At 45.2% G+C, this 18,740-nt stretch overlaps 1 protein-coding gene across 1 annotated transcript; it reads right to left on the bottom strand.

Moving 5' to 3' along the window:
• Positions 1–85: 85 nt before the first annotated feature.
• On the bottom strand, positions 86–18,740 carry ptdss2 (phosphatidylserine synthase 2). Its single transcript, XM_062546801.1, has 13 exons — positions 18,097–18,740; positions 17,473–17,747; positions 15,172–15,273; positions 11,228–11,310; positions 9,482–9,549; positions 8,080–8,214; positions 6,867–6,917; positions 6,497–6,610; positions 5,730–5,848; positions 4,957–5,071; positions 4,682–4,827; positions 4,239–4,424; positions 86–2,984 (listed from the first exon to the last, which is right to left on the bottom strand). The coding sequence occupies exons 2-13, from the start codon at positions 17,715–17,717 to the stop codon at positions 2,816–2,818; spliced, it is 1,533 nt and encodes a 510-aa protein (XP_062402785.1). The 5' UTR covers positions 17,718–17,747; positions 18,097–18,740; the 3' UTR covers positions 86–2,815.

The raw sequence follows: 18,740 nt of genomic DNA, 5'->3' as shown, positions 1-18,740 counted from the left end.
TGAACTCACACTTGCCTTTTGCTTGTACTCAATTTCAGACAAGACATACTAGATACTAGGTATTTCAGACATAAGACATAAGCCATTTTCCAAGAGGACCCCTTTGTTTTATTGAACAAAAAAAGCATCAACATAAAATACATTTGGATTGTTCCCGTGCTATGTTATAGCCACACATTGTACTGGATACTAAAAACAGATTCTCGGCAAAGAACAAAATTTGGGATTGTTGACAATAAATTGGCATTTGAATAACATATAGCCCTCTTCTGCAAAACATCAAGATCTGCTTTTGTACATTCACAATAATTATAATGGCATCGAGTGTTGACTAGACCACATGAAGAGGCCATTTTGGACAATTTGCACAATATCTCTACATGCCAGGGCAATGGTTCCCTGGAACCACATTTTACTGAGTGATGGAAGCAGGTGGAAACATTCATACAGAACCATTTACGAACAGCAAACCAGTACATGGATCCAACATGGAGCTCTCCGACTCCATGTTATCAGTGAGATATACACAAGTTCCCTTAGACACCAGCGTTTGTGATGCCTTTTAATGTTTTGGTGTGGTCGCGACACACATCCTATAAAGTCACATCATAAGTGACTGATGCACAACTGCAATTACTACACATACACTGGAAAATAACTATTTTGGTTACTGCTTTTGTCTCTTTTTTTCCCTTGCAGATGTGTGCACTCAAAACATTAATGCCAACCACTAATACGGCATACAGACAGCATTTACAATGGCCAATGGCTTGTGATTTCCGAAGACTTCCTGGTTTGGTGATCTTAAAGACAACAGACAGGAACAGTGACATATGAGCATTGATGTCTAAACGTATGGCTTCAGCATACACATCCAGATCTTTGGGTGGTGATGGGGATGATGGTGAGGGGCTTACAGCACTCTCTTTTGAAAAGGGTACCCCCAAGATCAGACCCATGTAACCTGATAACTGTACATTATGTGAGGGTTTGCCTTCCAACTCCTTATAGGAACAATTTTATCCAAGTCTCAAGTTAGTGTGATTGTCCCATCTAGAAGTACTGGTAGGGATTTACTGATAACAGTGATGGGAATTTTAAAGAACTATGCAGACAACTGCGGGACTATGTCAGTTTTGTAATACCATCCTAAATTCAGCGACTTTGCATTAGAAATGGATGAAAAAAAAGAAAAAAGACTAAAACAACACTATACATATATCATGAAATACTAACTATGCAGTATCTTTCAGTTTACATTAAAGTTATTCTGCTTTCTGCTGCAGGAGGCAATGAGTGTGAAGAACATGTTGCTAAGTAGTGCTGGCACCAATGGGCATTGCGGGATAGTGAGGCTTTGACGGCAACCTTCTCAGACACAGAAGAACAAAGCCAGTGTCAATCTCTCATTTACGTTAGACATGATTGACCCATTGAGACAATGGGACGACTTCCAGACTTTTTTCTTTACCTTTTAGAAAAACATTGATGTTTGTCATTTTAAGACAATAACGAACAAGCAAACCCAAATTCAGTTCTGACTCCAAACATGTCTTACAGACTTACATTGTATGTTAAGGGAAGGCATTGCCTTTCTTGGAAACTAAGCCTGACAGAACTATCCCATGATCGCCATTGGGAACAAAAACCATGGTAGTGAACCTTCATTATTGCATAGCAGCAGAAAGCCCCCTCAATTAAACCCCAATGACATGTATGTGCAATGAAAAAAAAAAAACAACAACATACATCAGAGCTTCCATCAAAGTTGTGCACCACACATCTCTTAAGGCAAAGAGAAGGGAGGGAAACATCTTCATCCAGAGACTCACCCACTCACAGGGCTTACAATGGCCACTTCTCACAGCGGCTAAAAATATATTAGATTACGGGATGCAGTGCGGTCAGCCTCATTGAATTTGGGTGTGGATTAGAGATTTGGTTCACTCACCCAAATGCTAGTCAAATGTGCATGACATACATATGGCTTACGCGACTACAGTACATCTGCGTTGGCATGGATACTGCAATTAGTCTTGCTAGCCGAGAAATGCTAGTGAGAAATGGCCATTGCTTGCATGGCTCAGGCTTCATACGCCGTAACTCCAGTTAACCCCCAAACATACACTCACTGTATCATTTTAAGTCAGCTTTCAAAAATGTGTGTGTGTATGTATGTATGCACACACACACACAAACACACAGACACACACACACACACACACACACACACACACACACACACACACACACAGACACACAGACACACAACTAACCACAAACTGATTTTTCCCAATCTTTGAAAAATGAAGAGGTAATGATTTCTTCCGTGTTCACATTTCCACAGTAATTGACACCCGGCTATGTTCCCTATGAATCCAACTCGTCACATCCCCGCTTAACGCTTCCAACCTCACCTCCCCCCACCATAACTCTGGGTTGGTTCACCTCTGTAAATAGTGTTAACAGTGACAAGCCAACATTGGAATGACTGTTCTGATGTAACACACATGTAACACACACACACACACACACACATACATACATACATACATACATACACACACACATACATACATACATACATACATACAGCAGCCCACCTACACCCTGGACAGGATGATGTTGGTGGGGTTTCTGAATGTGGGAAAGGCAGCAGCAACAGCAGCAGCAGCAGCAGAAGCTTGAGTGCTTCTGCCTTCCATCCATCTGTCCCCATTTCATCCACCTTTCCAACCCTTCACCCACCAGTCCCTCCATCCTTCCCAGACACAGTGCAGTGCGGGGGGCAGTGTGATCCCTTGCCGGGGCCCCCTCAGGACTTCCTCTGCCTCACTGCCTCTGTGCTGCCGTTGAGCTTGCTGCGCCCAGACGTGGTTGCTGGGCTACCGTTACCATTGTTACTGTTGCCAAGGTGTCGTTCCCGGTCCCCTGTGACTTCCTGTTTGCGCCGGCGGGTCTCCTTGTAGCGTAGCGTGATGTCTCTGATATAGGGACACACACACACACACACACACACACACAGAGACAGACACACACAAACACACACATTTAATCAGAGGGGTAGAATATAGCCACAGACACAGCATAAAACACAGCTGAAATTGAGTGAGAAAGTCAGTCTGGTAGTAGTGGCCAGTGAAAACAGTTTGTACCTAAAAAAAAAAAAACGGGAAATGAAAGAATCAAGAAAATGCTAGGATGCTTTATTGTTTTAGTATCTACAGATCAGTCTGTGGTTACGTTATGGCCCATACACAGAGTGTGTGAGTGAATGTGCCCTGTGAGTCAAAGAGGCAGTGTCATGGGCAGTCTGACAAACACACCACAGTGGCAGACGACGAGAAAAGGGGGGAAGTGGGACAGACTGACCGATGAAGGCACATCAGTTATTCTCTCTACGGCATAGTAAGTTGTGATTTACTGTGAACAGTGTGAATTGTGTATTTCTGTCAGAGTGGTCATGTGTCAGGGTTCAAACTTGGTGCCGAGGGGGGGGGGGGGTGAAAGCCCTGTTAAAAAATTAGACCAAAACATAAACAGGAAAGAGCTGATGGGGAAAAGGTCAGAGGGCATGCAGGATGATTCCTTTGGCCTGAGGAGGCCGAGAGAGAGAGATGACGAAGCGAGCGCCGCCGCAGCAGGGAGGAGCCACGCAGTCCCTCCCCACACCTACCTTACTGCACGTGGACATTCCCGCTGAGCGCAGGAAGGAAGGACGGACGGACGGAGGAAAGGAGGGAGGGAGGGAGGGAGAGAGGGATGGAGGAAGAGGAGGGGAGGGAGGGGTGGATACAGGAGAAGAAAACAGACCACAAGCTTTAACATGCAGGGCTGGCACTCCCTCGCTCACAGGGGACGAGAGTGGAAAAAGACAGACCGCACCAAAAGAGGAAGCCAAGAGTCCCGGCAACAGGGATGAATCAAGGGCATCTACTGACACGAAACTTTAAAAGGCTCGGTACTGAGAGTGTGCAGCCTAGAGGTAGCATGTGCATGGGGGGGTATGTAAGCTGAAGTGATGTTGTTCAAATCACACAGGGAGCATTGCAGTGGCCTTAGTCTGGGTGGGCCGCCAGTGTATAAATAGACAAATGAATCTTTAATCTGCCTAACTAGAACGCTTACTGCTACAGACAAAGACAAACTGAAAAAGGAGGTGGAGAACAGCTATGGCTGTGTGTGTGTGTGTGTGTGTGTGGGGGGGGGGGGTGGGGGGGTATGAGTGCCTTGCTTACCGGATAAAGAAGCGCCATAGTGTCCAGGTGAAGATGACCACCATCCCCAGGATCCAGCACTGCGTGACGATGAAGGGGATGGGCAGTGTGATGGTGTTGGGGTCGTACTTCACCACGATGAGGAACTCGGTGACCGTGATGGCCGCCACCAGCCATGCCTGCTGGCCCAGCTTTTTGTGGAACTTCCTGAGAGGATAAAGGAGAACTGAGATGTTTAATGTTTTTTGTGTGCAGAGAGAGAGAGAGAGAAATACTGTGCAGCCTTTCAGTGGGCCTTTCACAATTGAGTAATTATGGGACTGTTGTTTTGACCCACTGAGGAACGCTTAGCTCTACGGGTGTGTACTGCAGACTAGAGACAGGCTAGTCACCCTTGGCCCTATTTCATCACTAACATATCACAAACACAAACACCAAGCATGCCCCCCCCCCCCTGCACTTACGGGTCATCCATGAAGTCGTAGATCTCCCTCATGGCCACCCCACCCACGTTGACGAAGAAGACGAGGCGCAGCAGCACCAGGTAGTGCTCCGGGGGCATCCACAGCACGAACTTCAGGTAGAAGGTGTTGAGCTCCGCCAGCAGGAACTATACAGAGACACACGAGGGAAAGGCAAAGAGTTATGCAATACAACAACAGCATGAGGGGAAAGAGTTATTTGTTGTGTTCAGCGTGTGTGTGTGTGTGTGTGTGTGTGTGTGTGTGTGTGTGTTTACCATGAAAATGATTCCAAGCACTGCTAGCCAGCGACGAAGGTTTGAGGCAGGCTTCCACTCAAATTTGACCCAGCTGTAAGGTGTGAACTGAAAGGCTATGCGCTTGATCTTCCCTCTGTGGACAAATGCACACTCACAGATAAGTACTGGTAATCAGACAAACAATTTCACACAACAATAGATGCTGTTTTAGCCGTCAGTCATTTGACCGCATAATGAAATCACTGCCACACTGACAACTGACTCCTGACTCATAGCAAATCTGAACGTGAGGAAAAACATTCTTATATTGAGGACAGCTGCAATTTCAAAAGCCGTTGAAATGTGCTTCTCAGAATAGAACACTGGGAATGGGTGGAGGGGTGAGGGGGGGAGTCGTGAAAGCAATCTGAAAAAAAATCACACTGCAGGGACCTCACTAAATCAGCACAGGCCTTTTCAGACAACTTCAGTTAAATATCCGGGGCTATCAAAAAGTTGGGATGCTTTTCACAACATCTCACAACAGTTTTAACACTATCTAAAACTCCATATACTGTAGAGTAATTTCCCGCATTGTGTATAAGCCGCAGGACAGTGTTTTATGCAAGTTAAAGGAAACAATACCACCACCCCCCCCCCCCCCCCCATATTAACCTCATAGCTGAAGAAATTGAGCAAAATCAATGTATAAGCCGCGGCTAATAGTCGGGAAATTACTGTACAGAAATGTTTGTTATGTTCCTCCATATGTGAAAAGAAGCACTGCATGAAGTTGTGGAGGAGATCCTTACTTGTATGTGGGGATGTTCCAGAGTCCCTGCCACTGGTATGGCTTCATGGAGAGCCAGCCCAGCGTTTTCATCCCACAGTAGATTCCCAGGCCATTGCACACCAGCACATCCATGATCCACTACAGATAACGACAAGGATGGAAAGCAAGCATGAGGACGGTAGAAGACCACGGGCAGAGAGAATAGGCACTCTAATTGGAGAAGATGTCTTGTCTTTTAAAACACGCTTTGCTGCCCTCTCAAGTTGCTTGAGTGGAGTTTTCGGTTTCCTTAATCTTTCATTCAAATCCTCTTTCTTCAGCTTTGAGCTCTTATGCCTACTCTGTTTGTGTTGTGAGGAGCCTTCAAAGGCTTTGCACAACCATGCAGGAAACACCAAAGTGAAATATCAACAGTTACATAATCTCAACACTGAGCTGCGACGCTGGGAATTAAAGAGCTTTGTGGTTCATGTTGAAGCGAGCAGTGCTTAGTCAATTTACAGCCTAAGAGATGTGTGTGTGTGTGTGTATATATACATATATATATATATATATATATATATATATATGTGTGTGTGTGTGTGTGTATGTGTGTGTGTATGTGTGTGTCTATGATGTTGCTCAGACTGTCACTTCAGGAATAAGACCACGCCAGCCAAAATCCCAAATTTACCCTTGGCTCGAGAATGGAGATTTAAGTCTAAGCATTTGCAAAAAACTAATTCATCCCTCATACTCCCCACCATTATGGATGGAGTAAATATATCCATTTCACGTAATACTTACATGATCCCACCAGCATTCAGAAAAGTTGGGCAGCTGATGCTCCAAGCTGTACTCCAGGAACTCAAACATGACACTGATGATCATACACATCCACCAGTCTCGGATCATCAGGGTCTGGGAAAGCAATCCAACATACACAATCACATGCACCGCCAAAAGAGTGTGTTCTTTCCAAAAAAAATAACTTTTCCAGGAAATACGGCCGAGATGACATTTATTTTATGACCACCTGTGATCATATTGATATTCCCAGAGCTCTCTGATGGCATCAAGACCTTCTTAAGGCTATTTAAAAGATGTGATGCCAGAGATTGTACGGAAATGAAATAAGGATAAACGTCTATTGGGAGTGGGGCAGAGTCTCGCCTACCTTAATGTACCAGCCAAGGAAATGTGCCGGAACGAAGCCATCCATCTTGTCCTGTTGGGAAGGAGTGCACGTAAAGAGTCTGAGCCAGTGGGTCTGCATGCCAGCAGAGGACAGCACTGTCCCCCAGCAGCACCGCAGTAGGACCACAGCCATGAGAGTAACTCAATACAAGCCAGTGTCACAGAAGACCCAGGACAAAATCTACACCGGCCTTTCTATAGACCTGGGAACAGGAAAAGCAGTCGGCTTATCCAGAATACACAGGCTGGGGCCATATTGTAAAAACTAAATCCCCAAAACTTTTAGAGGTGTTGGCATGATTATATAAATAAATAGCAATGAGTGCTTTAAAAGGTTGTGTTTTGGAGAAGAATGGGAGAGTGGCGTGGTAGGGAGTGTTGCCATGTTCGTGCTGTGACGCTTGGCTAACTTGGGCAGTTCACAGAGAGCACGTACACAAACAAGGAGAGAGACAGAGAGACAGAGAGAGAATCTGACAGAAAGGGAGAGAAAAACATGTGCCGAGAATGAGAAACGAGTGAGAGAAGAGAAAGAATACAGAAAAGGCCTGAAGGAGATTTGAAAGGGAAAAGAAAGATATTTGGACGGGAGCCTTGGCCTCCCACAGGGGATTCAACAAGGCTGATGCATCCCAGAGCCAGCAAGCGCTTAGAAAAAAGAAAAAAAATCACCTCAACAACCCCACCCTCCCCAGACAGCAAAATCACCTCACAGACAGAGACAGAAGGGCAAAACAGGGCTTAAGAAAACAACAGCCATGAAGACCGAAGCACATGGCATGACATACACAGCAGGGGGGGGGGGGGGGGGGGGGGAGCACTCTACACGCAATCCTAGTGAGAGTGCAGAGGAGGTGGGGTGATACCCTGAGGGAGGCGAGTGCAACTTCTGGCTCCCCAGAGCCTCATCAGGCCACAGGCACATGACATGGGGAAGGGAACAGAGGAACCGAGGAGATAAAAAAAACAAACAACAAGCCCTACACCTCCTCTTTTCTTCTTCCCAGATCTTTCGCTTTCTGTAGTTCGATTGTTTTCGATTGGTTAAGAATCAGCCACTCCACATCAGCATAGGGCTTTGCTATTAACCGAGTGTGGTAATGTTTAGGGCCGCTCCTCGTAAAGAATATGCATTGGCAGGTGTGGCCAAAGGTCACTGGTGGTGATGAAAGCTGTGGTTTGTGTTGCCTTACCCAGAGGTTGTGGAAGGGGTCGGTGGTGTTGTCCGGATCATAGACATGGCAGTTGCCGCCATAGTCCCTCTCCGGCAAAGGCACGCCCAGCTTTGGATCAATGTACTTCATGAACTGCCGTCCGTCGTGCACCGTCTAGCCAAAGAACGCAAAGAGGATTTGCACCAAAAATAAAAACCTTTGGTCTGGTTGACTCAAAGCAGCCGTGACTGCTGGCTTCGCTTGTTACTCAACAACACATCTAGCGTGAGCACAAGCCAATGTCTAGAGTAAGGACAAATTAACTTTCTAAACGCAACAGATGTCCACTTTCTCCCTGTCTCACACATACTGAACAGTGGCCACAAAAAGACCTGTGTAGTAGAAATTGAAAGGCATTATAAGAACATTGCAAATTACATTATGGCAGCATTGGCATTTTTGCTTTGGTAGTCCAAAATGCCATTTTGGGGACTGTCAAAATAATTTGTAAACAGGAAAAGCCCTGAAGGGTGGATGATGTGGAGTTAGGGGGAGGGAGGGGGGGGGGGGGGAAGGGGGGTTATCACATGGTTAACTCTAAAGAGGTATTCAGAGTTGGTTGTCTGGGGGAACAACAGACTCATTAAGCAACTACTTTTCCCTCCCACAGATGGGGAATATCATCTTACAAAACCCCGGAGACGGCATCATTAGTGTGACATTGTCCTGGTTTGTAATTGTCATGTCTGCGGTAATTTAACATGATAGGCCTGTCTCTCAACGGGGAGCCATGTCATTCACGCCATGCACTCCAACAATGCTATTTAGCATAACAAGATAGTTGACTATTAATGCATCCTGAATGGACATGTCACCTTCTGAATGGAACCATCTGTGATCCATACATTAATCGTTGACCTGTCATATGGTCATTTCAAATAAGATGTAACTGGCGGGGGTTTACAAGAACTGTTGAGGGTCCAGTTGCGAGCCCCATTGTGGAAGAAGGGGGCCTCTTTTGCTTCACGGTGCCTGACAGAGGCCACAACACAAGGCTGACGAGTCTCCAGTCTGCAGTACACTCCCGTCGAGTGCTCCTCAGCGGGTCAAAACAACAGCCCAGTGATTAATAATGCTGTGCAGCCCTGCAGCGGGCCTTTCACAATAAGCAGGCATTCATGAGATCGCTTTTGATTAGGGCCTCTGTGTGTTTGTGTGTGTGTGTGTTTCTGAGTTTCTGTGTGTGTGTTTGTGTATGTGTGCTTTTCATTACTTAGTGGGGTAAGTTTGATTACAAGGTGGTGAATGTTTTCAGAGGGAGGGAGCATGTCAACCAAGAGCAAACTCCAGAGGAAACAGCCTGCTGAGAGAGAGAAGTTTGTGCTCTCGGGGCGTGTGTGTGTGTGTGTGTGTGTGAGATTTATGTTGGCATCTGGCTCACCTGAAAAAGGATGAAGATGAGGAAGAGTTCGTAGACCACCGTGACGCACAGCCAGAACCGCCAGTAGGCTGCAGGGGAAACATATGAGTAGCAGAGATGAGGACTGAAGACGCGCGCGCACACACACACACACACACACACACACACACACACACACACACACACACACACACACACACACACACACACACACACACACACACACACACACACACACACACACACACACACACACACACACACACACACACACACACACACACACACACACACACACACACAGAGTCACCCAGGAAGCCCCAAGACAGAGCCTCTCATTGTTGAACACACCCTTAAGGGCTCAGAGTAACCATGGTTACTGTGGTGTAAATAAAAAAAAAAAAAAAATTGGATCACTGATAAACAGCACCAGGCAACAAATTACACCTCGACTGTGTTCCCACAAACCTAGAGCAGCCCAGGAGGAGTAAACTCGACTTTAATGAACGCTGCATCTAGGTCCTGTCCTCAAAGCTCCAAGAAGCCCAGAGGGACGGGTAGCCATCTTGCTTCATGGTCTGTAGACTTCAGAAGCAGTGGCTGCCCTCACTGCTTGGGTCTCACGCCCAAACACAAGTCTTGCCCACTACATGTCTCTCCAGTACGGTGGCAGAAGGGAAACTTTACTCTGGCGGACACTTTTCAAGTAAATTCCACTTACCAAATACTACTTTCCCAATACATGAGCACTAACCCAACTCTTGCTGCTCTTTTTTTCTATCCATACCCAGAGCTTGAACATGATGACACATAGTGGCAAATTACTGACAGTTTGTGGATAGAATTATCCATTCTGTGACATAATAAGCACCTTGGTGCAACACTGATACGGCAGGTAGAGCTGGGAGACACCACTCCCGAAGGGAGACGGGCAAAGAGACGGACTGGCTTGGCCTGCTGAACAAGTCGAGTGACGGTTGCGTCATCGACAGGAGGCACCCAACTAAAGAAGAAAACAACAGCCGTCTCTGTGTCACCATAACGGGGCGGTGGGTGCTGGAATCTAAGGGTGTCGCAACACAACAAATTCCACTCATGCCGTTCCGGTGGCGTGAGCTCCCGAAACGGGAAAAATTAAACGAGAACAAAAACAAACTTCCTCTCCCTCCAACCTCACCCCTGCCTCTCCGCCTTCTTCTTCTCCTCCTCCTCCTCCTCCTCCGCCGACGCCCTAAGCCGCTGCCTTAGGAGGCATATGCGAATGCCCCAGTTTCTGCAGCCAAACACAATCCTGCTCCTGGATCTGATTCAGCTGAGGCTGCTTCACAAGAAACCGCAACCCCTCTCTTTCTCTCCCTCTCCCTCTCCGTTCCTTCTCTCTTTCCCTGTTCTCTCTCGCTCTCTTTCTCCCTCTACGTCCTCTCTCTCTCTCTCTGTTCTCACTCTATATTCGCAGCTCTAGCAGTTCTTTATGCATCCAATTACATTGCGGTCCCCATTCTTGTCAGCAGAGGAAACACATCTGTGCCAGAGTGGAGCCATGAAGGGCTGAGTGGTAGCATATGGAATTATTAGTGCCTGCAGTAAAATGGCTCTTATACCTGCTACTGCTACATGTCAATAAGGCTCTGCCAATTAATGTGCGCAGCTTCTCCACTGCTGAAGGACAGGGAGGGTCAGAGATCAATAGTCCATTACAGGAGAGAGGGACAGGAGAGTGCACCAAGTCTGCGGCACAGGAGTGCAAGAGCGATGATGGATTCCTACCTGGGTGTGGTCTGGTGAAGGGTCCATCCTTGGCCTGGGTCACTCCAAAACAGAGGAACACCAGAATGCTGGCAATAATCCCCCTGGAGAGGAGACCAGAGACCAGAGATCACCATCAGACATACGCGCAATGAACACCGCGACATAACATACAGTATTATAGTAGCCGTAAAAACCTAAATCTGATTCATGTTTAAATAGTAAAGCAGTCACTTAAACATGCTTGAAGAAGTAGGAAAACATATAAGAGATGGCCTAATTGGGGGGGGGGGGGGGGGGGGGGGGGGTAATTTGGCAAATATTATTTTTGTTTGTTCATATGAAAAATTTCAACCATATGCTTGAACTTACAGTTGTGTTCATAACTAGGGATGCACCAATTACATCGATACTGATATTGACCGATATTGGACCGATACTACAGTATGCTCATATACCTGAAAATATGTTCACTTTTCCCTAGTAGCGTAGAAGCATAGTAGCTTAGCCGCTATCCTTAAAAAACAACCACTATACTCTTCATACTTCGTACTTTCGTTTTATGCACTGTGTGTAATGCTTTTTTTGATCTTGCGCTACTGACTTAAAAAACATAAAGCTAGCACGATTTATGGATCTGTGGGGAATCTTTGCACCCTAATACCCTTGAACTATAGCTCACTTACCCTATGCAAGTGGTATACAATTTGCTTTGTTATCTAATGCGTAGCTACTAGCTAGCGTGCTGGTGTACACTTCACCGCGCTAGTTGGGGAAATGTGAACAAACTCTGCGGAGGGTCGTCTTGTTCTATTGCATTTTGCATTTTTTCCCCCCAGATACGTTAGCCTTTCCTACTTAAGCTCCAGGCCATAGTTGGATCATTACAGGATGCCCTGAGTCCAAAGCCAGTTCCCATTCATTTCAACTGCAGGTTGTGAGCAACAGCAGACACAAGGTGAAGACGGTTCCAGTTAGAAAAACTGCAGCCTTATTGAATAACCTTTACTTTAAAGCTTCCTTCACAAACACTGCTTTGGTTTTATGCTATGGTTTCATTTTCTTCACTGTTTTGTTGAATGATTGTAATATTCTGTGATCCTTCATGGTTTGATTTGAATCCCATTAAAAGTAATGTGTATTGTCTCATCACTCATGCTTTCTTAAAAAGAATGGTATATATTTATAAATCCTGGAAGGGTACATAAACCCATAAGAGGCCTCTCTACCTAGTTAACCCTTTGTGCAATATGCTGATAAACAAAGGCCAATGTCTCTTAAGTGTCCTTGAGTTGAGGGGTAAGCAGGGGTTGTATCGTAACATGCAAGATAGTATGTGTCTATGAGGGAAGGAGGGAGGGAGGGAGAGAGAGAATTGTTAGAAACAGAAACAGAGACAGATAAAGAGAGAGAGAGAGAGAGACAGAGAGAGAGAGAGAGGGAAAGAGAGAGATGGCGGTAACAGAGGAAACAGAGCTGAGGGATTAGATCAGGTGAGGTCATAGGCAAGCGGAGGACAGAGCCTGGCTGTGGGCTTGGTAATCCTGAGCCTGGGTTACGCTGACCAGAGCAAATCCTGTTAGTGGAGATGGTGTGCAGCCCGAACAAACCCCCCACCCTTCCCCCACCTACACCTCCACCTACGCCGCCTCCTCCACCGTCCACATGGCTATTTCTGGCCGGGGCTACACCCACACATACTTCCTCTGGCCAAGAGGCCCTTGCTGGCACTCCACTATACAGTGTGGATTTGAAAGGCTCATATGCCCACCAGCACAACACAGGAAAGGAGTGGATGGGTTTCAGGAACCACCAAATGAACAAAACCATCCTCAGAACTGTCCGTCCATCTACGTATCCCCTACACAAGCCTCGCTAGCCACTCTGGTAATACATTGAGAGTGTATGTGTGCCCACATGTGATTTGCATATGTTGCGTATTTGTATATTCATGACATATAAGGGCTCTATGAATTCCATAATTTTTAACACAGATTTTGACAATAAAATGACTGGAGAGATAAATGCAGTAGCAATTTGAGTAGCAATATTTTTGCTCACGTGAGCGTCACAGGCTAATCTTAAATGTATCGCTAGCCAAAGATAATAAAACAAAAACTTTGCAAAAACTCTCTCTTGTTCAACTTAATACAGTGTGCAGTGAACCAAACAGGAATATGGCCTGTCGGTGTAGACTAACAGGAGACCAAGGCCCAACCCATTTCTCGCTTTCGACCAACTCTTGTTTTGCACATTCAGGTTTAGGGGTAGGAGCGTCCCGATTCTCTTTGGCATAGGGGGGTAGGGTCAAAGTGCTGTATGAGGACTACATGGCCCTTCAAAAGATGATTTTTCAGGGTCCCACTTTTTCCAAAAAAACTTCACAAACACATGGATGGAATTTGTGGACAAATATTTGTATATTTTTGTAATAACAATGCAACAATTTTTCAAATCCAGAAAAATATCCAAGTTAAGTATGCAAAGGAATTAGAAATCAGGCTTGTGATTTTGAAATCTATTGTTATAATGAGCACTAAACACCATGTTATAACTTCATATAGATAACGCAATTTATGATTGACAGTGGGCTTTGAAAAAACTCTGGAAGCAGATGTTGTGCATTTCCCTGGTACCAGTACAGGGTGGACATTTCTACAGGCAGGACATTCAGTCAGAATATCTTTGTTTATGAAAAACTTGGATCATTATAACACACTATTCACAAGGTCAATACAACATGTACCCTGGAAATCCAGAGTTCTCACGAGAGCACAATTTGAATTTGTGGGTGAGCTAAACTGACGACGACAGCGCTAAATCCTCGTTTTTGGTCGTAGTGTTATCCAATTGCGTCAAAGTCCGAAACAGTCAAAGTAAACATTGGTCGTAGGGTTATCCAATTGCGTGCTGTGAGATTTTCAAATGAATGCTTGGTGCCCCTCGAGTTAGGCCATTTTCATTACTTGTGGCCAGATCCTTAATTTGAAAGATTCCAGGGTCTGGTTTACTACCAGGCTATACAACCTGTACAACGATATGTAAGCTAGAAGAAATTATTAATGAGGCAGGACTAGCCTATAATTAAAGGATTCCTGTTCCATTCCATGGGGAGATATGCCAAAAATCTACCTGTTTGTTTTAAATGGCAAAGGCAAAAGGAAGGGCAAGGTCTAGGTACATGGGTAGAAAACCACATGTAATTGGGCCCAAAACTGGCCACTGGGTCATACCTAGTCTGTATTCGGGGTTATACTAGCATTGTTATCCTAGACTTCCTACCTGCCACAACGAGATAAGATTTGTATGTAAAAGCACAATAGCTCCACCAAAGGGATGATCATTACAGATTTATTTTGTCACTGGTAGTCAACACTCCTTTTTGAATATTAACTGTTAATCAACAAGAAAATGTAGGCCTATTTAGAATGGATACATGTGACGATGAAAATATATATCAAAAACAGCTTTAGAAATGAGAGGTGATATACTTTTCCAAACGCAAACAATTCACGACACGTATAAATACAGAGCAAGAAGCTGACTGACTTCTTGCTTGCGCGATTAACAAAACAGAGCAATCCTCCAGCGCAAATGCGTTTAAATGGCAGGTCTGGCAGCCTATATTCTGTATTAGATGGAAAACATTGTTAAACTCAGGCCTATTAACAGCAAGTAGCCTGCGCAGACACACTTTCTAATGTATAAGCACGTTAAGAATGCTGCCATGGGTATATTTTATATAAACCTGCAAGTACTGTTTTTGAATAGACATAAGATTTAATATTGCTGAAACTGACAAAGTCAGGGTTGGGGCTGGTAAGGTGTTACATGTTACCCCCCCCCCCCCCCCCCCACACACACACACACACACACACACACACACACATACAAAGTCAAGGACAGGGTCTGGTTAGCACCATCACAACTGTGGGGCCGTGGAAAACGACCCTGTGGAAACTGACCTTTTGGTGTTGTACGCCGTGTCCTGTGGCGTCTCCTCCAGCAGTGTGACGTACACAAGGGCACAGGTGAGGATGAACAGCACCGTGACTGTGTGTGCTCTCCTTCAGAGTCGGGAGAAGAGAGGGAGGGGGGAGCGAGAGAGAGAGAGAGGGAGAGGGAGAGATGGAAAGGGAGACAGATCACAGGCAGAGAATCAGGTGATGTGGCATATAAACCTTTCCACTTCATTTGATTAAGTGCAACAGTGCTACCCTTCAACACACTCGCATCGTACAGGCTTAATTTCCTCTACCTCTGCATGGGATATCAGCTTTTGTTTTCACTAAAGCTCCTTTTCCAAAATTTCACGTTGGAAAAATATACATGTTTCCTTCTATCTTCATCCACCAAGACACTGCTTCCCATTATCATTCCCTAAAAACGTACATGCAGGATAAAACATTGAAACACTTACACTAATATTTAGAAGGCTAAAACTATAGATTGTCTCTTGTAAGGGTGGGTAAGAGTCCTACTTTGTGAATTAGAACAGGCTTCAGAAACACCGGCTACGTCATTGATACGAGCTCCGGTAGCCCAGCTCAAACTTCATTCATAGACACACAAGGAATGCTATGCTCAGACACACTCAGGCATACCTGTATAATTACGGCATTCAAAGCTTCTAGTTCTATGTCTACAGCTTTTGAAGGACAACTGCTATCATAGGATGAACCACAAAAGGCAAGGGTACGCAAACAGCCATATCTCTAATTTGCTCTGTTCTCAGGCCCAGAGTGGTGTCGTTAATGCACTTCAGGGTCATTCTGCCCTATCATTCAGGGTAATCTCTACCTCACCAGTCCTTATTCACACAGGCTGATAGCTAGGACCTACCTTGAAACTAATTTGTATATATGAGCCCATACAGTTTAAGAACAACAACTGCATCAGTTAGCAAATCAATGACTCACTATTAGAGGACACGGGCACTAGAGAGACTAGTCAAAACGACAGTGGAAAAACTTGAAGTCTGAAGTTGGTGTGAATGGGTAGGTCTGTCTCTCAACTAGTCTGAACTAGGTGTGAATGATCCTGAGCAGATTCATTTGACCCGATATGATCTACCTTTACTCCTTGGTGAGATAATAAGTGTCCATATTAATGAAGCATGCAAGCACTCATTCACACACACTGATAACTACAGGTATGTTTTACTATGCAATCTTTGGAGGGCTAGCCGATGACACTAGATGGCCCTCAATACCCGCCGCCTGGGAACCTGTTCATCTGGTGGGAAGGATCACAGCACCTGCCGCCTGACAGCAAAAACAGCAACAGAAACGGCAGCAGCCTGACTAACCTGACCAGGCAGGCAGCCGCACCTACACTAGGCCAGCATGCAAGCGTTGAGGGGGGCTCTTAAGTGTCCATGTCTCAGTAGAATAGAGCTATATTTAGCTTCTCCGGTATCTGAGACCCAGAAATGAGCAGACACAGAGCTAACCATGCCCACCATGACTGGTCCAATACAAATATATAAGAGGAAGGCTACTAAACTCTAACTTAGTCTGCTGTTAGACTACAAGGCCCGTTTGCATTTGGTGTGCTGTATGCTATTCCAGACCAGTTAGTATACAACACCATGAAAATGACAAAACATTTTAGACCAAATTATGACATAGCCACCCACAGGCTTGTTTGAACATAGTCCTGTTACAATAACGGGGTAAAAAAGAATGATGTTTACTCGAGGACACAGATATTCTCCATTCAATCTCAGGAACAAATCTTGAGGGGAAATATTGTGTCATGTGTCTAGCACACAGAATACAGCTGCCTATTTGAAATGGTTCTTGTCTGTCAATGAGACACCCAAATCCAACAAACTAGACATCACAGCCACCTGCTCCATGCAGAGCCTCCACAAGAAACACTAGGGAGATTGAGAGACCATATGAGTAGATTACTGTTGTATGCATGGGAAATAAAAAGCAAATGCTCACGTGGTTAACAGCATCTGTAAACCCTAACTGTTCAGTAATGTATTCAATCTGTCTTTTCCATTCCTTGCACTCATATCCATACATTTGCCGATGTCAGACACAAGCAAAGCCTGTTTAATACATTTCTATTACAGGCGGGCCAGGGCATCATCCATGTGCTGGGTGTTGCTTGTTCAATGAAAGATAACGATAGGAACGATAGGATAGCGTCCACAACCAATTCGTTTACTTATCGACGTTCAAAGGTGAGAGAAGCATTAACCCATCATGAACTACCTGATATAAGCCTGCAAGTGCCATATCTTCACATCTTACCAGAAAAATGTGTTGGTCCCGTCGTCGAATACTTCACTCTCGGTTGTTCGTCGCGACAGGTTTTCCTTCGACGTCTGTTTTCCAGATTTAGACTTGCTGGCTGGCACTGGGGTATGTGATGTGTCGTGAGAACCGGAGGACTGTGACGGATCAAGTGACCCGTTGTTGACCTGGTCCTCCGGTGTTGTAGCAGGTCTTCCGGCGGCAAAGGCCATGGCACCTCTTTTCGACTCAGGTTTCGCCATCACCACTTAGCTGACACGTTCTTTTATAAGCTGCCAACATCCAAACTTTTCTGTTAGTGTTTTGGATCTGTCTCGTTCATTGAAGCTGCACTGACGGGTTAAACGTTATGTAGAACATATGTTGTGACATTTGGACACAAAAGCTATGGCTTGACCTTGTAGAAACAGCATGAACTCTTATTGATGACACGTTTTGAGAGGTCACGTAGCCTAATAGGCCTATTATTATGTGTTGGCTAAATAGATCTGGCTATAGAATGCACTCGCAGTATCAGTGAGCTGATTATCATAAAGTGTTGTCAAAAATCAGTGTTAGCTACAAGTCGTTATCAAGCAGTCTATTTGGAAAGAACTCTGAGAAAGATTGCGACCAACTCACCACTTCACACAAATCCTACAGATGCAAAATGTCCACTGAATGTTACAAATGTTTCCAGTCATCAATCCAGTGTCTTGTCCTGTGGTAGGCCTACTTGTAAACTGAGATACCTCGGCTACCTTCCCCGCTTAAATCGCGCCGTGGCAGCCTTCCTTACAACACCTCCTTCGACTTATAACGTTAAGCCAACAATAACTCGTAAAGGTTGCCACACAGAGGTGTGTGGCATTGACTTGATAGGTCACTTCCTAGCTAGCTTACAGACCACATATCTTTGCTATTTCTATGACAAGCATTCCGACATTTAAATAACTAACGTTAGCGGGTTAGCTACTTAAGTCACTGACATCCAATGTAGCTAGCGAACTTACATTACAGCCGTCCTAGAACGAGTTAGCTAGCACACGATAGTTCAACATGCTAACGACAGAGAACGCATGCGACTGGCATGGGTACCCCACGATTACTTTGTCCACTTCAGTAATAATCCGTTTCGACTTTTGGGAAATCATTAACAATGTAGCCCGGTGCCCAGCAGACAACTGCAGCACCACACGTCTGGCTCACGTTGGAACGTTGGAGTTGCAGCTCTGGGCTACAGATTGTACATGTGAGAGACACATTGTACAGTTGCCAGGCTGATC

This window comes from Sardina pilchardus, chromosome 10, assembly GCF_963854185.1.
Source record: "Sardina pilchardus chromosome 10, fSarPil1.1, whole genome shotgun sequence".
NCBI classification, from domain to species: domain Eukaryota; kingdom Metazoa; phylum Chordata; class Actinopteri; order Clupeiformes; family Clupeidae; genus Sardina; species Sardina pilchardus.
Note: the sequence above shows the minus strand (reverse complement) of the source record. Positions and strands in the feature narration are given on the sequence as shown.

What these genes read in the sequence shown, in the direction of transcription:
- ptdss2 (XM_062546801.1), bottom strand. Translation starts at nt 17,717, where the DNA reads ATGGCGAAACCTGAGTCGAAAAGAGGTGCCATGGCCTTTGCCGCCGGA. An exon ending in TCCTTGGCTGGTACATTAAG is followed by an intron (nt 6,611 to 6,866) that starts GTAGGCGAGACT and finishes TTGCTTTCCCAG; the next exon opens with ACCCTGATGATCCGAGACTG. An exon ending in TGCTTGGAATCATTTTCATG is followed by an intron (nt 4,828 to 4,956) that starts GTAAACACACAC and finishes GTCTCTGTATAG; the next exon opens with TTCCTGCTGGCGGAGCTCAA.